The 24,994-nt window shown below is 38.9% G+C and overlaps 2 protein-coding genes across 6 annotated transcripts in view; both read left to right on the top strand.

Annotated features, from left to right (window-relative positions):
* The window catches only part of LOC144280419 (KRAB domain-containing protein 5-like), a 101,459-nt gene extending 100,568 nt beyond the window's left edge, over positions 1 to 891 (top strand). Inside the window, exon 5 of the mRNA XM_077842458.1 lies at positions 791 to 891. Within this exon, the coding sequence (XP_077698584.1) occupies positions 791 to 891 (101 nt within the window). The remainder of the gene's footprint in view (positions 1 to 790) is intronic.
* The window catches only part of LOC144324830 (KRAB domain-containing protein 5-like), a 79,982-nt gene continuing 55,778 nt past the window's right edge, over positions 791 to 24,994 (top strand). For all 5 annotated transcript variants that reach the window (XM_077842254.1, XM_077842284.1, XM_077842274.1 and 2 more), the window contains exon 1: positions 791 to 883. The gene's annotated coding sequence lies outside the window, so the exon portion shown is untranslated. The remainder of the gene's footprint in view (positions 884 to 24,994) is intronic.

The raw sequence follows: 24,994 nt of genomic DNA on the forward strand, positions 1-24,994 counted from the left end.
TGGGTGGCGCAGCGGTTTAGCGCCTGCCTTTGGCTCAGGGCGCGATCCTGGAGACCCGGGATCAAATCCCACGTCGGGCTCCCAGTGCATGGAGCCTGCTTCTCCCTCTGCCTGTGTCCCTGCCTCTCTCTCTCTCTCTCTCTCTCTCTGTGTGACTATAGTAAATAAAAAAAAAAAAAAAAAAAAAAAAAAAAAGATTCCTCTTTGCAGGACTAGAATTCGGATCCATGCAGTAGGGAAATAAAGTAGGGGTTTGTAGATGTAGAGAAAAATTTTCATAATCTGGCCTGTTCAGCTTTACCTTCCCTTTTCTTAAGGGAACATCATTGGTTTCGTAGATGAGTGTAAGTTGTAAACAGTGAGTGGGGGCAGCCTGGGTGGCTCAGTGGTTTAGCGCTGCCTTTTGCCCAGGGCGTGATCCTGGAGACCCGGGATTGAGTCCCACATCGGACTCTCTGCATGGAGCCTGCTTCTCCCTCTGCCTGTGTCTGTGCCTCTCTCTCTCTGTATGTCTCTCATGAAGTAAAAAAAAAAAAGGAGCAAAACAGTGAGTGGCAAGAATTGGTATTGTCCACATCATAAACTGCAATTTTAACTCCTTATTTTTGTATTGGTAGTACTTGAAAGTGGAGGTCATGATATGAAAATTTGAAACTCCTCTTGCGTGTTCCTATTGGGCTGTTGGTCAAATGTATTTGGCAAGTCATTTTCTCAAAATCTACAATGTCCTCTAGTGGATCGAAAATTAAAATCTCTAGCAATATTCCTATTGGTGTTTTCTAATAAACAGGTCTTGTGTGGAAGCCAGACTTCGTCATTTTCTTGGTGGAAGAGAAGCAGCTCTGGGATGTGAAGAGAAAGGAGACAGTACCCTTCCATCCAGGTAGGTGAGAGTGATTGATGTGGATGATAGAGATGAGATCCAAAGTGAAGCAGGAGGAGTGACCTTAACTTCTTGTTCGAGTAGCTCTCCTTGAATGGCAATTAGTTTGAGGAGCATAGTTGAATTTTTCCCCTTTCAAAGAGGGACGCCTGCTACGCAATGTTATCAAGCTCTGTCTATTCTTTGAGGGTTCTCCTCTAGCTCCAGTGATGTTCCATCACTTCCACAGTGGAGCCAGGAGACTACCTCCAGAGTGGGAGGGTCTCCATAATCTGAGAGCTTCTGCATGGCTTTGAGGGCTCTGTGAAAATCTCCATGTTTCTCAGGATCTCAATGCTAATCCCTTTGTGAGTTCTGTTTTGTTTCACGTGACAAATGTGTCAGGGTACTTGTAGGTGTATTGGGGTTTGGTTGTGGTGCAGAAATCCAGAACACTGGAGACAGATATCACATGTTTTCTGGTTTATGCTTTCCAGTGTTATTGTGGCTTTCATCTTCATCGTATAAAATTGAGAATCAGTAATTTCTTTTTTGTTTTAAAGATTTTATTTATTCATGAGAGACACACAGAGAGAGGCAGAGACATAGACAGAAGGAGAGGCAGGCTCCTCTTGGGGAATCTGATGTGGGACTCGATCCTAGGACTCCAGGATCATGCCCTGAGACGAAAGCAGACGCTCAGCTCCTGAGCCACCTAGGCGTCCCGAGAATCAGTAATTTCATTAGATAATAAAAGACCTCCCTAAAATGAGAAAATCTAATCCTCTATTTCACTTTAAACTTAATTTTTTTGTATTAAATAATATTAGAAATTTGTATGTATGTTCCATTCCATTTGTTTGTATGTTCCATTCTTCAGTGTTGAAAGAATGTAAATGTATGTTTCCCAATATTCCTTATATAATGCCATAGGTGATACATGACATTCATCTTTGATTTTCTTATATCAAAAGTTGTGATGTGGGGCAACGCTGGTGACCCAGCGGTTTAGCGCTGCCTTCAGCCCAGGGCATGATCCTCGAGACCCGGGATCAAGACCCACATCGGGCTCCCTGCATGGAGCCCGCTTCTCCCTTTGTCTGTGTCTCTGTCTCTCTCTCTCTCTGTGTCTCTCATGAATAAATAAATAAAGTCTTAAAAAAAAAGTTGTGATGTGATGTGGACATTTGTTTATAAAAAGTAAGATGGATAATTAGTAATATTTCCATATTAAAAAAAGTTTTGTTTATAAATTTAATTTTATATCCAGAAAAATTAACCATTAGGCTTTTCTTCTACTTTGCTCAGAATGTAACTGAATTTAATTCCAAATAGTTATTTTTTACAAAGAATTGCCAGCATATTTTACAATATGATGGTATTTCTTTGTTTTGAAATGAAGGATTTATTTATTTATTTATCCATACATCTATCTATCTATTTCCATCTATCTATCTATTTATTTATTTATTTTTGGTGCTTGGTTCTTATTTTTCTCCTTTTTAAAGTTTTATTTATTTAAGAGACTGAGAGAGAGGGAGAGTTCATGAGTTGTAGCATGATGAGGGGTAGAGTCAGAGGGAGAGGTAGAGGGAAAGGGACAAATTCCCAAGTAGATTACCTATTGAGCATGGAGTCCCTCATGGGGCTCCATCCCACAACCCTGAGATCACGACCTGAGCCAAAGTCGAGTCAGATGCTTAACCGACTGAGCCATATCGGTGCTTGGTTCTAAAGAATGGATTATAGCCTTGCATTCTGTGTAACAGCAGGGATATATTAATAACGTAATACATTTTTAAATGTCTTTTAAGTGCCTATTCATAAAAATTTTCTATTAGAACTTTTCATGGAATAGTTTAATATATATTCTTTATAATTTTACTGTCAATGAATACATGACAATAATTTTAAATGCTTTGTTTTCATGGGTACACAATCATAGTTTATATAAAATGTTTCTTTTTAAAAATTCATCCATTGTTTTATGAAGACTTTATCTTTTTCTTTTTTTAAGATTTTATTTATTTATTCATGAGAGAGAAAGAGGCAGAGACACAGGCAGAGGGAGAAGCAGGCTCCATGCAGGGAGCCCAAAGTGGCACTGGATCCCAGGATTCCAGGATCACGCCCTGGCCAAAGGAAGATGCTCCACCACTGAGCCATCCAGGCATCCCTGAAAACTTTATCTATTAGAACAAGGACAAGCAATAAGCAGAATCCCCATACTAGGCTCCATCCCAGTACCCTAAGATCATGAAGTGAGCTAAAGTTAGACTTTAACCACCTGAGCCACTCAAGCACCCCAACATTCATCTGTTTTCATGTGGAATTCTTTGAGTTAAATTATGTCTTATTCTGGTTCTACAATTCCATAATAATGTGCTTCGTTTTGTGTGGGACCTTCCACAGTATTATTTAGTAGCGGTATCATTGTTACCTGTGTGTTTTATTAGAGGATGACAATATTCAACTCAATAGATTTCAAGACAGCATGAATTTAACTCAAATATGAATCAGCTCTGTAGTTTCTCCATTGGTTGAACAAATGCTCACCTTTGGTCTGAGGAGCCAGCACAGTACATCCAGAGGGTGCTGTCATTCCCTCTGTCTACATGTCATGCACGACAGAAGTAAACTCCTGAGGCAGCAGCCAAGAAGCCAGATCACTGAACATACAGGTCACTCATTTGTTTCTTTCCTAAGGTGAGATAAGTTTTTTTCTCACAGTGTGGCCATGGAATGTCAGGGACGGTGAGCTACTGTTTTGGGCAAGTGTCACAGATTTTCTTGGTCTCTTTGATGTGGCTTTTCTTCATCTGTACCTGTCGTGGTAGGGGTGGGGTGTTATGTTCTAACTGGCTTCTGGAGCACTGAAAACGGTAATTTAGTCCATTTTTGTCTCCACGGAGGAGAGGAAGATCTTGGTGGTTCCTGTTTCTCCATTCATCTGATGTGCTAGGATAGATATTAAGTTTGCACATTAACATTTTAACATGTATGCATATGAGTCTAGTGAGTGTGATAACTTATTTTGTATCTTTTAGTTGTGTCTTTCCATTACACCCAAGGCCTATTGGCAAAGACCAGCAAAGAAGATTCATTTTTTAGAGTGATATGGGAAGCTGTGGCCCTGAGTATTTATGCTTAATGAATAACTGGGAAGGTGATGGAGGGGTAGTGGAGGACAGGAAGGATGTTATGATGGATATAACCCTAGTGGGACAGTTAGCCATAATGAAATCGTTCCTGCCAGAAAAAATGAGGCATAGAACACATTCAGGGAAACACCCCAGCTTATGTCAGTTATATTTATAGAACAATGTCTTTGAGCCCCAGGACAATAATCCATTTCTTTCAACATAACATATTCTCTGGAAGGACTTATAAAAATTCTGTTTAGTCACCTAGTCCATGTTGAAAGTTCCTTTTTTTTTTTCTTCTAAGATTTTACTTATTCATGAGAGACACAGAGGCAAAGACCTAGGCAGAGAGAGGAGAAGCAGGATCCATTCAGGAGCCTGAAGCGGGACTCGATGCTGGAACTCCAGGTTCATGTCTTGAACCGAAGGCAGATGCTCAACTGCTGAGCCACCTTAGGTGTCCCACATGCTGAAAGTTTCATTCAGAGGATTTAAATATAAGATTAGTTTAATCATTCACTGATACATTTCTGACTATTAGACATTTAAAAATGAAGATAAAAATTCTATTTGTGATTGATTTGAGAAATCCTTTTCAGAAGGTTCATTATTCTTCCACCAACATATAAACCTTCCTTGTTGCAAACTCTCTAATATTGAGAAACATCTATGCCTTTATCCCAACATCACTGTGTGATAGTTACCACATAATACTTAATTTGGAGCAAGTTTTTATGTGTTGTGCACTTAGGAATGCCTTAGGTTAACACTGTATCAACCATAATTACTGAGGTGTTTATAAAGGAGACAAAACTTACCAATGCGATGAATCTGGGAAAAACATCAATCAAGAGTCAAATCCTAATAAACATCAGAGAATTCAGTTTCCAGAGAACTAGCATCATAGTAATAAATGTGGCAAAGTTTTTATGATAGCTCAAATCTTATTGTACATCATTGTATCTTTACTGAAGCAAAGACTAAAAAAGAGTGTGGCAAACCTTTTAACTAGTCTTCATGACTCACTCAAAAACAGACAATTCATAATGGTAAGAAATATTACTAATGTAAACAATGGCAAATACCTCAACTGTCTCTCAAAACTTACCAATATAAGGTAATACATAGTGCAGACAATGCTGACAAATGTTTAAAAAAGTGTGGCAAAGTCTTCAAGCAGAACTACAAACTTTCTGAGCATCGGAGAATGCATAATATATGAAACTCTACAAATATAAGGAATGTGATAAAGCATTTAATTCATCATCAAAAGTATTCAACATGAGATAATACATTCTGGGGAGATAGCTTACAAATGTCAAGAATAGTGGTAAAGTCTTTACTAGAACCTTTACTCAACATCAGAGAAAGCATACTAGATAGAAAATTTAAGAATGTAATGACTGATGAATGACCTTTTTTTCTAATATACAGTTCGGGAAAAAAGAGTCTTTATAAAGGACAAAAATATTAAAGATGTAAACAACTTGATAAGTATGTGCAATAGAAAGGCAAGCCTAAATAAATCAGAGTATTCCCAGCAGAAAGCACTAAGTCAATATCATGTTTCAGACATGATTCTAAATCAGGGTATTTATTATAAAGAAAAATAAAATTTAAATGACCAAGATCAATTACATTTTAGCCTTGGGTAGTGCAGGCATGAGGGGCCCCAACCCCCTTTAGAATTGAAAATCTGTATAATTTGAGTCCCCCAAACTTAAAACCATTTGTACTTTACCATGGAAATACCATATTGTTGAAACTTTACCTGGAACATTAACAGTTCATCATTTCTTCTTCTTTTTTTAAAGATTTATTATTATTATTATTATTATTATTATTAAAAGACTTTATTTATTTGTTTGTTTGTTTGTTTATGAGAGACACAGAGAGGCAGAGACACAGGCAGAGGGAAAAGCAGGCTCCATGTAGGGAGCCTGACGTGGGATTTGATCCCGGGACTCGAGGAGTATGGCCTGGGCCGAATGCAGGAGCTAAACTGCTGAGCCATCCAGGGATCCCCTCTTTAATGTTTTTTAAGTGCTTGTTCATAAAATTTTATTTATAGCTTTTTATGATTGATTTCAATGAATTTTTTTTTTTTAATAATTTTATGGTCAGTGAAGACATGCCAATAAAATGCTTGTTTTTCAAGGGTACCAGGACACAGTTTAAAATTATGGCTATAGGGGCAGCCTAGACTAGGAACTTGATCCCAGGACCCCGGGATCACAACCTTTTTTCCCAATGGCCCTAAATCTCAAATTATTTGAAATTAATTTTCCCCACATTTATTTTTATAACTTTTCTTCCTTTTTGTAACTGCTGGGATGTGATGGTGTTTTAAATTTTAACAAGGATGGTATAGAAGTATTATTGATAGTGTAGGTAGACAAATATGTGATACTGTTGATTTGTATTCCAATTTGTATAACCAGACTACCTGAAGGGTCTTTGAACTGACTCTAGCTCCACCTAATAGTAAATATACCAGATAACATCCCCCAAAGTCAGACAAATATAAGTTCCTGATATGACTTTCCCAGTGGCCTTTGTGGCAGAGTGTCTACTCCCGGTGTATTTACCATGAGCACTCTTTATTATTATTATTTTTTTAAAGATTTTATTTATTTATTCATGAGGGACACAGAGAGAAGCAGAGGGAGAGAGACACAGGCAGAGGGAGAAGCAGGCTCCACGCAGGGAGCCCGATGTGGGACTTGATCCCGGGTCTCCAGGATCAAGCCCTGGGCTGAAGGCGGCGCTAAACTGCTGAGCCACCCGGGCTGCCCCCATGAGCACCCTTTAAAGAAGAGTCCCACAGTTTACCTTACTCCACTCATTTGGGTTCGAATTGTGCATTCTAGACTTGGCCCAGCAACTCCAAACCCACCAGCTATGGTCCTTAAGAAAGACATCTGCCCCAGTTCCTTCCATTTTCTTTGCCTGCACTCAGTCTTGACCAGTTCATGTTGTCCCTCAAGGTATATTATGTACACCTTCCAGGATCTATGACTAATAATGGTTCACCATCTAATGCGCAGAGGTTCTACTTTACTGCTAGTTGAACAAAGTCAATAGTAATAGAATATAAGGTATACCTACAGAAGTCTCAATCACTAGATTAAAACTTTTTCCCTCTATTTTCCTTTGTTTATGTTTTTTTGTGAGCATATGGAACACAGAAGTTTATGGTTTTGATGTGCACAGAATGCAATATGTTATATTAAGCTAAAGATACATTTTGGAGTAAACTAGGGATAAGTAAGAGTGAGTGTGTGTGTGTGTGTGTGTGTGTGTGTGTGTGTACACCTATATCTTCAGAAGGAAGGGGAATATTGGATCCGAAGAGATAATTCCAAATTTCAAAATTGATGATTGTCTTGCAAAGACAGATATTACAGATTTTTAACAGGAATCCTTTTCTCTACATTGTATAGAATTTATTTCCCCTAAATATCATGTATTTTGGTTTGAGAATCTTCCATGCAAATCTTGTCTTTCTTACCTAACCATAAGTCATATAGGATGTGTACCCTGTTTTCCTTGTTCCAGTGTTCAGGAACTGTTGCTCAGACAACTTGCTCACAGATTTTTATGAATGGTTCATATGAAATTCAGAAATTAATTTGAATACGGGCATAATTCTACAATGAGCACATTAAAGTCCATGTAGTTTAATTTATCCATTTCCCTTAAAAGAACCCTAAGTGGGAGGCTGGGTGGCTCAGCCATTGAGCATCTGCCTTTGGCTCAGTACCTGACCCCAGATCCAGGGATCTAGTCTTGCATTGGGCTCCCTGTGGGGAGCCTGCTTCTCCCTCTGCCTGTGTCTTTGCCTCTCTCTGTGTCTCTCATGAATAAATAAATAAAATATTAAAAAAAAAAAGAACCCTAAGCAAGATTTCTTTAGTTATTATTCTTTTCTCTTCAAGAAAGTGGCATGATCCAAGTTGTATACATTTCTGTAGCAAGTTAATTAGGAAACTTGGAGACTTCCTAAGTCATTGGTTGCTTTAACATATATTTGAAGGTAACAAACATGATACAGTGCTGGGTGCTTAGATGTTCTAAAGTTAGGAAGAAAACATCTTCTATTATGAAGGATGATACAGCCCATGGTAGGAAATAGAAGGCATCTAGGCTGAATCATTGGCATAAATTCTTCATGTGGGGAATGGACACTGTCTAAGACTTCGATCGTGACTCTGAATCTAGAAAGATAAATTTTACTTGTTTTCTTTTCCAATCTTCTCTAGTTTTTCGGTGTCCTCATCTCTATTCCAGTGATGTAGACATCACAGCTGTCTGTCCTTCCTTCCTGTTATTGGAGACCCCAGTTTCACTGCTCTCTGCCTCCAACATAAGCCATTCAGGCCCTTATAGGTTCTTAGGATTGGTTTGAAATTTTTAAATTCAATGGTAAATGGTTGGTGACAGAATAATTTGAAGCCATTTCTGGTATGTATGTATGTATGTATTTATTTAAGATTTTATTTATTTATTCATAACAGACACACAAAGAGAGAGAGAGGCAGAGACACAGGCAGAGGGAGAAGCAGGCTCCATGCAGGGAGCCTGATGTGGGACTCGATCCCGGGACTCTGAGATCAGGCCCTGGGCTGAAGGCAGCACTAAACTGCTGAGCCAGCCAGGCTGCCCCCATATCTGATATTTAAATACTATGTTGTTACCACTACCCTGGAAGAGGAGGAAAATACCATCAATGGGCCACAGGCTTAATTTAGGAACTTGTCACTGAGAGTTGTAAAGACAGAAGAACATGATGATACAGTTTGAGAGGAAGGTAAGTCCTATAACAAATAGGGAGAACTCTTGAAATGTGAGGAAAGATCTGGTAGGGAGCTCACTTTGGTCATTGTAAGGTGTTATGAACCTACTTGTGGTGTGCAAATGTGACAGAGATGGGGACTAGGAAATATAGTGGTTTTCTGAGTCGAGGGAAGTCAGATCCTTTTCTTATGATTTAATGAGTTCCCTGGTTGTCCTGAGGACCAATTGCTGTTGGATGACAGAAACTATACTTTCCCAGGCCCAGCTGTGTGATGGTGGATGGAGAGGGGATATTGGATGATTTAAATATTGTGGGCATAGTTTGAAGATGTTACGTGACAGAGTAGGTGTTGAAGATGAAGAAGGCTGCCCACTACTAGTCAGAAACCAGCAAGGCATGCATTTTGAGGTTACACAAAGCACTAGTATCCCAGGTATGTAACCCCAACATGGGTCTAATCTAATAGAAATGGTTGACCTCCCAAGGTTTCTGACCGGAAGCTGCAAGGACCTCCCTTACTTCCACTCCACTCCATGATGAGTTTAATCCTGTGCTCTGGACTGCATGTAAGGCACTGATTAGTTGAGAAGCAGGTCTCCAGTCACTGGCAGTGAGTGTTTTCTGCTTTAAACAGCCTACCCAGTTTTTAGGCTAAATGTCCCTGTGTTGTTTCACAGCCCATGCCATCCTTACACCTATCCTGATCTGAGTGGAGAGAGGATTTTTATCACTTGTAGAAATTGATGAAATAAAATTGTGTAGCATGTTATACTCACATTTAACATTTGTTCAATTCAGGGGCAATAATTTATTTTTCAGTAGCTATATCATGGTTGTCAGCTTTGTCATGAAAAGATTTCTGTGTATATATAGAAAAGAAGATGTTTATTTTGTGTTATGAAAACAGTGAGTAGGTAGATTCTCAGATCTGATAAAGTGGCTCAGATATTCTAGAGTATATTCTCATTTTTCCATTTCTTCTTTCTGATATATCTACCTGTAGGCATTGTGCCTTATACTTGCTCTCTCATGTCTCCAAATACCTGCCCCACCACCAGGCTTCAAACTATGATCCAGACAGCAAAGGGGCAGTGTAAATCAGATAAGACTTAAGAAATTTTAAGATATTTTTAAAAATTTATTTGAAAGAGAGTGAGCGCAAGCAAGGGGAACTGCAGAGGGAGAGGGAGAAGCAGGTTCCCTGCTGAGCAGGGAACCCAATGCAGGATTCAATCTCAGGACCATGGAATCTTGACTGGATCCAGGAATACAGTTAACTGACTGAGCCACCCAGGCACGCTGGGACTTAGGAAATTTGATTTGAAGCCTTTTTGTTTTTGTTCGGAGAAGATCATCCTCCCTAAGGTACTACTCTCACTGAGTCATTGACCAACACTCTGTCATAGGTGCCTGTCTAAGTACAAATATATAACTGTAGCACAGATGGACATCTAAGATGTTTGCAAATGTGTCTTATTCTCTGAACTTTTCCCAGCATCCAACAGAAAGGGAATCATACTTTGCCTTGAAACCATCTGTTAGAAAAATCCCCTCAAATTTAGAGTATTCTTAACCTTAATGTACAGGGATTTTTTTTTTTAAGATTTTATTTATTTATTCATGATAAGACAGGCAGAGACATAGGCAGAGGGAGAAGCAGGCTCCATGCAGGAAGTCCAATGCGGGACTCAATCACAGGACTCCAGGATCACGGCCCGGGCTGAAGGCAGGTACTAAGCTGCTAAGCCACCCACATGTCCCATTGCACAGGGATTTTTATGCTGCATGTAAACAGAGTGCTAAAGAATTGCTAAAGCCTGTAATTGCTTATGGTCTCATGATAAAAGTCGTCTAGGACAGCATTATAGTGAGAATGCTATATTTAATTCCATTTAATATATAACATGTATTAATATCTTAAATGCATTTCATAATTTACTTGATAAAATATTTATATAAATTTCAATTCACTATAATTTGGATTTCATTTATGAGTATGAATAGCAGTGTATTTGGGGTGATCCCAGGAAGCTCAAGGAGGGTATTGAGAGAAAAGAGAAATGAAAGAGGAGGAAGCCAAGACAGACTCTGTTAGAGTTGGATTCATTTTCGAATAAAGAAAATGTGTGTTGTGTATGTTGTGTGTGTATATGTCACAATACTAACATGACCACAAGCATGAAGGTTTTTAAGAGTGACTTACCTGTGGATAACTCAGGGATTACCTGTGACTTATTTTCTGCAGAGGCTGTCAAATGTAGTCTGGATCAGATTCACTAGGAGGAAAAATCTGTAAATCTTCGATTGTTGTGCCTATCCCCACATTACCATGTCTATAGTTCTGGGGTGCAGCCCCCTACATTTTCTTTCCTATTTCTTCTCAGGTGCCTGTTTAGGGAACACATATTGAGACCCAGTGTCTTGGGACACATATATAGTTGTGTTGCTCAGGAAGGGCATTAGCCTATGAAAAATGTACTCAGATCCACAGGTATGTGATCCTGGTTCTCCCAGGTGTGAAAGTGGACTTGTGTGTGTGCTGTGCCTTTCCTATGTTTTCACATTGGATACTTGACCTCTGTGTTTAGTTCTTGGTAGACAAGTGAAAGACACTGGGGCTACATGTGTGTGGTTTGGGCTGGAATTTCCAGTTTGAAGTCCCATGGAGGCCATTGTATGTGAAGACTTCACAGTGAACCGTTCGTTGAGTGACAAAGAGGAAAGATAATCTAAGCACAAGTCACCTTCTGGAAGGGCATTTGACCTGGGAACCTCAGGGTGATGTGTAGGATATCCAGGTTCAAACTCTGACTCTACCAATATTGAGATAATCACTAAACCTTCCTTTTTTTTTTTTTTAATAAAGATTTATTTATTTATTTATTTATTTATTTATTTATTTATTTATTTATTTATTTATTTATACGAGAGAGAGAGAGAGAGAGAGAGAGAGAGAGAGAGTCAGAGACACAGGCAGAGGGAGAAGCAAGCTCCCTGCACGGAGCCTGATGCGGGACTCAATCCCGGGACTCCAGGATCATGCCCTGAGCCAGACAGTCAGTCGCTCAAGCGCTGAGCCACCCAGGCATCCCTACATGGGATGTTTTTGTTTCTTTTTATCCAGTTCTTTCCTCCTATTTTTGTTTCTGCTTTAGGAAAATTACTGTGGAACATATTCAAGCAAAGTTTAGTGTTACCAGAAACATTTCGTTTATTTATGTTTAATATTCCAGTGGAGATAATGGGGTTTTGATTTACCAAGTTTTTTATGTTTATCCTTACACTCTATTTTTTAATTATTTGTATGCTATGTTTTCCTATGTGTATTTTAAGAAAATAATTATACATTTTATTCTTTTTCTGTGAACTCTGTATACTCAGTACCATATTGCTTTAACTACAAATTAAAGCATGCTTTAAAAAAATGCATTTTAAATCTAGGCACAGTGTGAAATTACACCCTACTGTTAATTTCAACTTGTTGGTATATGTACATTGTGATACTTATCTATTTACTTACCTCTGTTGTTTTGATGAGGGTTTTTTTTTTTTTAAGTAAAGTAATATGTGGAAATCATAAGTAAACATCTCAATGAAATTTTACTAACTGATCACATCTCTCTATAAGCCACTGAGATCAAGAAACAGAATATTGTTTGTCTTCTAAAGTTCCCCTTGAGGGGCAGCCTGGGTGGCTCAATGGTTTAGCACCTGCCTTTGGCCCAGGACCTGATTCTGGAAACCCGGGATCGAGTCCCACATCGGGCTCCCTGCGTGGAGCCTGCTTCTCCCTCTGCCTGTGTCTCTACCTCTCTCTGTGTGTCTCCCATGAATGGATAGGTGAAATCTTTTTAAAAAAATAAAATAAAATTCTCCTTGAGCTCCTCAGTAACTTCCCGCAAAGCTCACACTTCTTTAACACATAAGGCAAGAGTTTGTTGTCCTCCTTTTGTACTTAATGTAAAAGTAATCAGGCAACCGGAACTCTTTGGTATTTGGCTTTTTTTTTTTCCACTTATCGTTTGTGAACTTAACTGTATCTTCTGCATATTGTTCATCTTTCATTAGAATGGATCTATACGATTCCATTTTGTGAATATCAATTAATTGCATCATTCTGTTAATGGACAGGTGGATGGTTCTCAGTGTAGGACTATCATGAATAGTTCTGGCATGTAAGAGCTGTATCTTTGAATGGAACATACACACGTATCTACTGGCTATATATGTGGGAGCAAATTGTTGGTAAATATGTTGAGATATGTTCAGCTCTTAGAGATACTATCAAAATCTTTGTACCAGTTTTCTTTTTTTTTTTTTTTTAATTTTTATTTATTTATGATAGTCACACAGAGAGAGAGAGAGAGAGGCAGAGACGCACACAGGCAGAGGGAGAAGCAGGCTCCATGCACTGGGAGCCCGATGTGGGATTCGATCCCGGGTCTCCAGGATCGCGCCCTGGGCCAAAGGCAGGCGCCAAACCGCTGCGCCACCCAGGGATCCCCGTACCAGTTTTCTCATTCATTCATTCATTCATTCATTCATTCATTCACGAGAGACAGAGAGAGAGAGAGAGAGAGAGAGAGAGGAAGGCAGAGACAGGCAGAGGGAGAAGCAGGCTCCATGCAGGGAGCCCGATGTGGGACTTGATTCCGGGACTCCAGGTGACACCCTGGGCTGAAGGTGGCACTAAACCGCTGAGCCACCCAGGCTGCCCCTTTGTTCCAATTTTCACACGCACCACCAGTGTATGGGATTTCTGGCTTATCCACATACTTTCAAAAACTTTCTAGTTTATGTCATTTTCACAGTCAGCCTCTGGTTGCTATGTGATGTTACCAACTGTTGGTTGTACTTGCTTTTTGTTGTTTTTCATGCTTTCTGTTAGTATGACATTGGGTTAACCTTTGGATAATATCCTTTTCCAAATGTCTAGTTAGTTTCTCCTTTTTAGTGTTGTGATAGCTTTTTTTTTTTTTTTTAAGGTTTATTTATTTTTAGAACAACAGAGAACTAGAGAGAGACCCAAAGTAAGGAGGGACAGAGGGAGAGAAAATCGGAAGAAAACTCTGCATTGAGTGTGGAGCCCAGCGTGGAGCTCAGTCAGTCTCTTGAGCCTGAGATTATGAGTGGAGCCAAAACCAAAAGTCCCATACTTAAGGGACTGAGCCACCCAAGACTCCAGTTGTTGATATCTTTTTCTTCAAGCTTTGTGGTTTTATATATATATGCTGAGAATGAGTCTTTTGTCTCCTTTCTTACTCTACCTATATTTCTATCTTTTGAGATTGTGATTCAGAACAGTTCTTACTTTTTTTTTTTTTAAGATTTATTTATTTATTTCTGAGAGAGAGAGAGAGAGCAAGCAGGGGAAGGGGCTGAGAGAACGTAGAAAACCACAAGCCGACTCCCCACCAAGACTCAAGCTGGATATGCGTCTCTATCTCAGGACCTTGAGACCATGACCTGAGCTGAAATCAGGAGTTGGACACTTAACTCACTGAGCCACCCAGGTACCCTGAGAGTTCTTTTTTTTTTTTTTTTTTTTTTTTTTTTTTTTTACCCTGAGAGTTCTTAATTTTAATGTAATCCAATGTGTCGTTTCACTCTTCATGGTTAGTAATTTTTTTCACTTTTAGAAATCTCTTCTACCAAAGCCACAGAGATAGAATGCTTTGTGTATTTCTAAAAACATCATTATCTTTACAATTTCAATTGGAAAAATGGGATGCCTGAGTGGCTCAGCGGTTAGGCGCCTGCCTTCGGCTCAGGTCATGATCCTGGGATCCCGGATCGAGTCCCGCATCAGGCTCCCTGTGAGGAGCCTGCCTCTTCCTCTGCCTATATCTCTGCCTCTCTCTCTCTCAGTCTGTGTCTCTCATGAGTAAATAAATAAGTCTTTTAGGAAAAAAAAAAAAGACAATTTCAATCGGAAATTATTGTGTTGCATGCTTTGTGTGCCAACTGAAGTTTTATGTTTTTTCTTTTCATTTGTTTGTACAAGTCTTCACATGCATGAACACCACCACAATCTTGGAGCAGACTTCTCTAATTTCTCTCCATCTTTTCCTGCTTCTAGTGGTGTTTACAAATCTTACAGGACCACATACTCAATATCAGGGTTTTTTTTTGTTTGTTTGTTTTTTTAAAGATTTTATTTATTTATTCATGAGAGACAGAACGAGATGCAGAGACACAGGCAGAGGGAGAAGCCGGCTCCATGTAAGGAGCCTGATGTGGGACTCGATCCCTAAACTCCAGGATCATGCCCTGAGCCGAAGGCAGACGCTCAACTGCTGAGCCACTCAGGTGTCCCTCAATGTTAGTTTTGATGTCAAAAACCTTCTACGGGGGGATCCCTGGGTGGCTCAGCAGTTTAACACCTGCCTTTGGCCCGGGGCATGATCCTGGATCCCGGGATCGAGACCCATGTCGGGCTCCCTGCATGGAGCCTGCTTCTCCCTCTGCCTATGTCTCTGCCTCTTTCTCTCTCTCTCTCTGTCTCTCATGAATAAATAAATAAAATCTTTAAAAAAAATTCTTCTATGGGCCTCTTTGCTCAGAAGAATGATTACTCCTATATTCCTATAGGAATATTCCTATAGCATAATGGCCTCCGGGGACTTGACAATAGCAATAATCTCTGTGTTGAGGCTGTAACTGCAATCTTGGAGACCTGATAAGTGTTTTACCATTACCTCTCTTTATTTCACTGGAGGTAGGCTAAGTTCTATAGCTTTTATTGCCAAGCATAGAAATATAGTGAACTCATTGGTCATTGTCTCTAAAGGAGTCCCACCTCCAGTGACAGATTTTGGGTGAAAGGATTTCTGCCATGAATGTGGATGTACAATTCTTTGGTATATTTACAGAGTGGCTAGGTGTGGGTCCATTGTGGTACAAAGTGTGTCATGGGTGTCTTCCAGGCCATTAAGAGTAACTGTTCAGGGGCAACCCAGGTGGCTTAGCGGTTTAGCGCTGCCTGCAGCCCGGGGTGTGATCCTGGAGACCAGGGATCGAATCCCAGGTCAGGCTCCCTGCGTGGAGCCTGCTTCTCCCTCTGCCCGCCCCCACCCCCCATGAATAAATAAAAATCTTTAAAAAAAAAAAAAAGATTAAAAAAAAAAAAAGAGTAGCTGTTCAGATGCTGTTTAGAAGGAGCTTGAAGTAGAAGCTTCCAGGTACATTGAGTTTTTAATTTTCTTCTGCATGTCACTGCCAAATGGGCAGTGAAACAGCATAAAGGAAAATGAATTTTGGATACTGACGTGAATATCAGAAGAAAATCATACATTTGGTGTATATAGCATTGTTACTATTCTTTGAAATTGTGTGGTGAACTACTGATCCTGACCTTGATTTTCATCAGGTACAGGGACTCAGAGTAGGTCAACTACATTCATAGGATTAACATTTCCTCCAGATTTTCACCTATGTTCAGGGCAATCCAAAGTATTTTTGTCCTTGTCACCACCTCTTTTTCACTTTACATCATCTCACCCATCTTTTAGGTCTATGCTCTGATGTTTCATAATGATGGTCAGTGAATACCTCTGCCCGAATCATGTGCCCCAATTTCTTTCTTTCTTTTTTTTTTTTTAAAGATTGATTTATTTATTCATGAGAGACCCAGAGAGAGAAGGGCAGGGACACATTGTGGGGAGCCCAATGCAGGACTCAATCCTGGACCCAAGGATCATGCCCTGAGCCGAAAGCAAATGCTCACCGCTGAGCCACCTAGGCGTCCCCATGTGCCCTAATTTCTATTTTCCAATTCTTAACCCTTTTATTGTAATAATCCATGATTCCAGTGTATCCAGGATATACTTTACTTATGTAAGAAGTACAAAATCCTCTCATCCTGTACAAATCTCTCTTACCTGTAAGATATATGCTCTTACACAGTTTAGTGTTTCTTTAGTTGTGTCCCTTAGAAAGCTCACTACAGAAATTTAAGGTGGACCCACATGGGTATTGGGATTTCTTTATGTTGTTGGATGCAAGATACACAGTGATATTGCAGAAGTAAATGATACAGCTCACCTGATTCTTCTGCATCATGTCTTGCTATTCATAGCCTTGGTAAATATTTCTGATGCAAACTTATAGATTTTATTCCAGGTCCTGTGTCAGAGTATTTAATAAGGTGGGGTACATATGGGAAAATTAGGCAAGAGCTGTATGCCAAGGTCAAACTGACTGGTGGATATTGTTGGGAAAAAATTTTCTCTGGGTTTAAGTTTCTCCATGTATTATGGATAGAGGCATTGAAAATTTTTATTCTGTCATTCCATTGATGTCTGTGTATAAAAAGGATTTGGAATATAGTGATAGTATCTTACTTTTGGGTAGAGGACAGACTTGTTTATTGTATAGGAAAACAAATGTCTCCTTGCATGGTAAATTTTGGGCAGACATGCCAGATGTTCCTTTAACATATTAGCGTTTCCTATGTTCAGAGCCTCACAGATGTGATACTAACCCACTATATGTGCAGCATCTACCTATATCAGTTGGGGGTGGGGAGCTGGCAAGTGAAATTAGTGTGAATAAGACATATATGGTGTTCACTGTGTAATGAGCCATAATATGCTTGGACTTTGATCTAGGGGCCTCTTGTCATCTGCCAGCAGTGGAAAATTGTTAAGAGCCCAATCTGTTATGTTATAGAATATGTGTAATCATGGAATTTTTATACTTCGCAAGGTTTTTGTTGGACTTTATTCAAAAGGAAACAGTCACAGGTTTGTTTCTGGTTTTGTTCATTTGTGTTATTGTTTAGGTTGCACAATAAGTGAAATCATATGGTATTTGTCATTTTTTGACTTATTTCACATAGCATAATATCTTCTGTGTCTCTCCACATGATCACAAATGGCAAGAAACAACCAAAAGAGCAGAAACAGATCCATAAATACAGTGAATGTCCTGCTGGTGACCAGAATGAGACCAAGTGAAAAGATGGGCAAAATGGGTAAAGGGGAATGGAAAGTACTGAGTTCTAGTTATAGAATTAAATAAGTGGGATCCCTGGGTGGCGCAGCGGTTTAGCGCCTGCCTTTGGTCCAGGGTGCGATCCTGGAGACCCAGGATCGAATCCCACGTCGGGCTCCAGGTGCATGGAGCCTGCTTCTCCCTCTGCCTATGTCTCTGCCTCTCTCTCTCTCTCTCTGTGACTATCATAAATAAATAAAAATTAAACAAAAAGAAATAAGTTATGGGGAGAAAAGACACAGCACAGGGAATACACTAAATGCTTTTTTTTAAAGATTTTTTAAATTTATTAATGAGAGCCACAGAGAGATAGAGGCAAAGATGCAGACAGAGGGAGAAGCAGGCCCCATGCAGGGATCCCAATGTGGGACTCGTCTCCGGTCTCCAGGACCACACTCCGGGCTGCAGGCGGCGCTAAACCGCTGCATCACCGGGGCTGCCCCCAAGCTTGGCATTTTTAAAGACTATTATAGACTCTCTAGGGTCTAAGCTAAAAACTCCTGCATTTCACCTGGAGTAGGTTGCACCTGCGTTACTTGTCAAAGAGGGAGGTATTCCAAGAATATATTTGGCATGATGACTGGAAGAAGGATAAATAAAATGAGTCTCAGAGAGCTGTAGCTGATCAAGTTCACTAGGCAGGGGTGTCACGTTAGCTTCAATGAAAAGCGAAGGGAGGAAAGGACTCCAGGCTCACCTTTTTGTCCTCTTCCCTATGTTGAGAACCCTTTAAAACTGTTTGTCTTCTGTGATGCAGGCCTGGAATTCTGCCTGGAACCTACGTGCTCATGATTTGACTGCCCAGAAGTTTTAGTATGCTTCAGATCATAGAAGTATTTTTTGGTTTTGTTCTTTTTTTTTTTTTTTTTTAATATAGTTGGTGTTCTTTGAATTGAAGCTGGATTGCATGCAGACTTGTTTCAGTCTCTTGGTTCCCATGTGAGATGTGCCTCTTCCTTCTATTTTTCCACCAGCTAGAAAGGAATCAATTTTTATGATTCTTTGGTTAAACCTTAAAGATAAATGAGGTAAGGAACCATAGATTAAACTCTGGCATTAGATGAACTTTGCCTAGTCCTTTTTCACTTGACTAGGTCAATAAGTTTATTTTTGTTTGTTTTAAGGATTTTATTTATTTATTTGAGAGAAAGAGGGCATGAGCAGGAGGAGTTGCAGAGGTATAAGCAGACTTCCTGCTGATCCCAAACCTCTACTCTGGGTTCTGTGTGGGGCTCCAAATGGGACTCAATCTCAGGACCCTAAGTTTAGGCCTGAGCCAAAGTCTTAACCAAATTAAGACTTAACCAAGTCTTAACTTAACCAAGTTAACCAGCCAGGCGCCTCTAGATCATTAAAGTTTATACACAGAGGTACGTACCTTGCTATGGGTACTCGCAGGTTAGAATAGAAGAATGTCATCATTGAACAAAAACAATTTGAGAGGACATTGGTCAGCATGAAGACTAGGACTTGTATCAAAACTACTTGTTGTGCTGGAGGACATTATTAAGTGAGGGCAGGGCACCTCCAGAAGATGAGGTGCCCTCCACAATTCTCATACATCAGCTAAGCTCCCATGTCAAGGGTTTCTGGACCAAGCCTTTGTGATTCAGCTCATTAGAATGCAAAGAGGAGCCTGTGAAAAAGCCTGTGTTCACATCGGAAAGCCTAAACATACTTAAAAATTACAGAGTGTGGGTCCTACATGGGACTTAATAGTTGAATAATAAGGGTGTTTTCATGTTTACATTTAGATTATGACTTAGTTGTTGTTTTGGGCATTTATTTCACAGTACTTATTATATGATCTTTGAAGAATGTTAGGCACCTGACACCGGAGTGACGAATTAACAGGTTTATGCACTTCATTTTCTCTGTTCTCTTTGTCAGATCCCTCCACTAAGGTTAATAATTTTTCTCATTTATCAGTAAGTGTCTAGGGAGAATTTACTGAAAGATGTGCATAAATCATCTCAACCTGGAAATTCTCTTCTCTGTTTCATTTTGTTTGTAGTCTCCTTTTTTTTTTTTTTTTTAAATGTATTTATTTATTCATGAGAGACATCAAGAGAGGCAGAAGCAGGCAGGCTCCCTGCAGGAGCCCTATGCGGGACTTGATCCGGGAATTCCGGGATCACGCCCAAAGCAGATGTTCAACCCCTGTAAGCCACCCAGGCCCTGTAACCTCCTTTGAAAAATAAATGATCTCTCCTGTGTTTACTGGAGATAGTGGTATTTGAAGTGGAGATTGTAAATCAGCCTAGGTCCTGCAAGTTTCCATTTTGTTCTGTACTCATGTCACAGACCTACTTTACCTTAGCTCTTCTGTGTTGCTCTAGAGAAAGAAAACAGAGTTTATCATATATGTTCCGCTGTCTTAAAATTGTGAAATAAAACTCGGCACAAAGGTAAATGAAACAAAAACTTTCGATGCAATAGGAAACTCACAAACAATAGGTACTTCAGTTATAGCAATGTGTGTGTTTGTCTCTTGGTGTGTTTGCAAGTCAAAAAACCTTCATCCACAAATAGATTGGTAAGTTCTATGCCACTGAAGACATTTCTTCGTTTCCTGACGATAAATAATACTTCACCTATCACTTTTATTTTTTTATTCACTTTGTGATTTTTGTGTTTTATGCTCACTTACATCTTTTAGTTCATATGTTCTCTGGTTTAATTGTGCTTGCATTCCCATTGTCACTTTCAAACCTACTATGAACCTTCTTTTAGAGTTGCCTCTGTACACTGATCTGTGTTTCCTCTTAGACAAATTCAATGTCAAACAATCTGGGGTAAAACTCAGACTCTACTATTACTGAAGTTTTGCCAAGATAGTTTTTGAAGGACAAAAAACAATTCTCTTCTCATAGGTTATTGTGGATTCATGGGTGGATTTATGAAAAATTGTTAAAATGTTATGTGGTGGAAAGTAATATGTTCAAGAATTGTTGTTTCTGTTCTTTGTATTAGAAATTGTAGGAAGCCTGGGTGGCTCAGCCATTTAGTGCCTGCCTTTTGGCCGGTGTGTGATCCTGAAGTCCCAGGATGGAGTCTCATGTCGGGCTCCCTGCATGGAGACTGCTTCTCTTTCTCTCTCTTGAATAAATAAATAAAATATTTATTTTACTTTATTTTATTTAATAAATAAAATCTTTAAAAATTGTAATTTCCACAATATTATTTTTTTCTTAAGATTTTATTTATTTATTCATGAGAGACACAGAGAGAAGCAAAGACACAGACAGAAGGAAAAGCAGGCTCCTTGCAGGGAGCCTGATTGGACTCCATCCTGGGATCACACCCTGAGCCAAAGACAGACACTCAACCACCGAGCCACCCAGGCATCCCCACAATTTTCTTTAAGTTCAGAATCATTCATGATTTCATCTTTTTTATTGAAAAGTGTGGCTCTTAGAGGAAGATGCTGGGATCACTTGTTAGCATGTGAGAAGTGTGGGAAACTCAGACCTTTCCTAGACATCCAAATCAGAATCTGAATTTTTTTTTTCTAAAGATTTTATTTATTCATGAGAGACACACGGAGGGGGGCTAGGGTAGGCAGAGACACAGGCAGAGGGAGAATCAGGATCCATGCAGGAAGCCTGACGTGAGACTCGATCCCGGGTCTCCAGGATCAGGCCCCGTACTGAAGGCGACGCTAAACCACTGAGCCACCGGGGCTGCCCCAGAATCTGAATTTTAACAATATCTTCTGTTCATTGTCATACCCATTAACAGTGGAGAAATAGACCTCTAGCTCACCTATTCCCTTCCATTATTCTATTCTCTGTTTCTATAGTACATTATTTTGATAACTATGGCTTTGCACTATGTTTTAAATCAGGAAGTGTGGTGCTACCAACAAATACTTCATTTTCTTTTCTTTTTAAAGATTTTATTCATTTATTCTTGAGAGACACAGGCAGAGACACAGGCAGAGACAAGGGGAGAAAGAGGCTCCCTGCAGGGAGTCTGATGGGAGAAACTTGATCATAGGACCCCAGGATCACAACCTGAGACAAAGGCAGATACTTAACCACTGAGCTACCCAGGTGCCCCGAAGTCTTCATTTTCAAGATTGTTCTCTGTCTCTATTATCCTGTGACATCCATATGAATGCTAGGAGGGACTGTGTTCTTTCCCAAATGGCATTGGGATTTTGCTAGAGATTGCATTACTTTCAGTGTTTTATTTATTCTGATCAGTATTTTATTAATTTCTGATTTTTCTTTCTTATTTCCTTCCTCAGCTAAATATCAGTTATGTTTCTTCATTTTTGTAGTTTGTTGCGGTGTAATGTTTATTTGAACCTTTTTTCTTAGTTCAACCACTTATAGCATGAAGTATTAAAAATGGAATGTCTGGTAGGGGAAATTTGCAGAAATAAACAATAGGAGTGATGAGCAAAAAATAAAATAGCTGAAAAATAAAAATAAGGATTCTTTAGGGTTTTCTGTAGATCATGTCATCTGTAAGCAGAAAGTTTTCCTTTTCTTTACAATTGGATTCCTTTTATGTATTTTTTTCTTGCCCAATTGTTCTGACTAGAATATCTAGTACTATGTTGATTAGAAGTGTGAAGTCTCTTTATTACCATGTTTCTGATTAGAGAATCAAATTAGAGAGGAGAAGCTTTCAGTATTTTACTATCAAATGTTAGATTTTTATTTTGTGCATATATATGTGCATATCTTTATTAGGTGCAAGTAGTTTCTTTCTATTCCTACTATTGAGTGTTTTTTATCAAGAACCAGTGTCCAATATGTTCATGTTCTTGTTCTGCATGAATATTTTTTAAAGATTTTATTTATTTTTTGATAGGGAAAGCACAAGTAGGCAAAGGGGCAGAGGGAGAGGGAGAAAATTAGGTTCCCCGCTGAGCAGAGAGCCCAATGCTGAGCTTGATCCCAGGACTCTGGGATCATGACCTGAGCCAAAGGCAGACGCTTAACCAGCTGATCCACCCAGGCACCCTCATTCTGTATGAATTATTATGTCCTGTAATGTTTGATCTTCATTCTATTAATGTGCAGTCTTAAATGTATAGATTTCACAATGTGGAAACATTCTTGAATTCCAGGAAGAATTATCACTTGATCATGTTGTAGAACAGTAAAATGTGCTTCTGATTCAATTTGCTTCCTATTCACTTTGCTTCCTTTTATTGTGGAGTTTACCTCACTATTTAAGGTGGTCTTTGCTTGTAGTGTCATCCTTGGCTTTGTTAATGTGGTAATGCTGGTGTCACGGAATGTTTGATAATTTTCTTTCTCTTTACCTCTTGGAAATATTGGAGGAGAGTTCAAGTACTTTCTCATTAAATGTTTGTTTAAATTATCCACTGAATTTATCTGGCACAGGATTTTTCTTTGTTGGGCTTTTTTTTTTTTTTTTTTTTTGGGCATTTTTAAAGTTACTTTTTCAATCTACTCAGTATTGGTAGATCACGGTTTGGGTTTGTTTTTTTTTTTTTTAATTCATGCTGAAGTCAGGTTATATATTTTGTCAGATTTATACACCTTTTTTTGGTTATCTACCTATGGGCATATAATTATCCATCATCACCTTAAAATTTTTTTATTTCTATGGTGTCAGTTATCCTGTGTCAGCTTTCACTTCTTCACTTCTAATTTTAGTTGGCCTCCTCTCTTTCGATTTTACTTGATTTCGTTAAAAGTATGTCAATTTTGTTGCTCTTTTCAGAAAACCAACTCTTCCTATTGGTGATATTTTTCTATTTTTGCTATATCTTATTTTGTTTATTTGTATTTTAAGTTTAAATTTCCTTCTTGCTGATAATTGTAGGCTCAAATGGTACTTTTCTTGATTTTTTAGGTATGGGAAAGTGATGTATGCTACAACATTACAGTACTACACAACTATCTGTTAGGCTATGTTATCAGTACATTGTCTGCAAGATTATGTGTCTCTGGAGGAATGAAGTCCTGATGATTCCTTCTCAGCCATCTTGCTGAAGTTCTCTGATTGATTTTATTTTTCTGTATTAGAAATTTTCATTATATTCATCTGAGATTAGTAAGTGGAATGATTTTACTTTTCTCTTATTCGATATCTTTCAGCTGTATCTTCAAAAGGCACCCAGAGTTTCCTGCCAAAGCTGTGCATAGAAGCTTCTTTGCAAAACGTGGCAGTGGGTAGATATAAACATAGTGCCCTTGAGGATATACAATTAATGATAGACTGGAAAAATGATGGGGAGAGTAAAGGGCATCAAAGATGTCATGAAGGTTATAAAACATTTTGGAAAACATCCCTTCTTAAGTCTGCTTCTTCTGCAAAGCAATGTGTTTCTATAAGCAAGGGCTCAAATCAAATGGTAAAACATACATATTTGCAGAATGAAAAGTTGGAAAATCTGGAAAGTTACCTAGTCCATGCTAAAAATAATCATTTGAACCATCCTGAAAGTAGGATTGGATTGACCTTTGAGTCAAATATTTCTGAAAATCAGAGATTTAAAAATGAAGAACAAAGTGCTAAGTGGGATCCATTTGAGAAGTCTTTCACAGAGGAGTTGACTCTACAAAATTATCAGAATATATTCAATGAAAACAGAATTGCTCAATGTAGTGAATCTGACAAAAAATTTAACCAGGGTACAAATGTAAATAAACATGTGAGGATTCATTTTCCAGAGAACCATTATGATGGTGATAAATGTGAGGAAGTTTGTTATCAAAGCTCCAAACTTATTATACATAAGAGTAGCCCTGTGGGAGAGAATCTTTATAAATATAATGAATGTGGGAAATCTGGTAACCAGTTCTTCAGTGTTGGTGATTATCAGAGAATTCACATGGAAAAAAACTCATACAGATGTTATAAACATGAGAACATGTTTAGTCAAGAATCAGGACTAAATATATATAACACAGTTGGTACTGGACAGGAAACTTCTATTTCTAAGGAATGTGGCAAAGCCTCTGACTGGCACTCATCACTATCTCAACAACAGCCATTGCATACTAGAGAAAAACCTTACAAATGTAAAGAATATAGCAAGGTCTTTATTCACCACTCATATCTTACTCAACATCACAAAATTCACAGTGGTGAAAAACCTTACCAATGTGAAGAATGTGGCAAGGCCTTTAACCAGCGCTCAGCACTTATTAGACATCAAAGAATTCACACTGGAGAGAAACCTTATCAATGTGAAGAATGTGGCAAGGC

Source organism: Canis aureus, chromosome 1 (assembly GCF_053574225.1).
Source record: "Canis aureus isolate CA01 chromosome 1, VMU_Caureus_v.1.0, whole genome shotgun sequence".
In the NCBI taxonomy this organism is placed as follows: domain Eukaryota; kingdom Metazoa; phylum Chordata; class Mammalia; order Carnivora; family Canidae; genus Canis; species Canis aureus.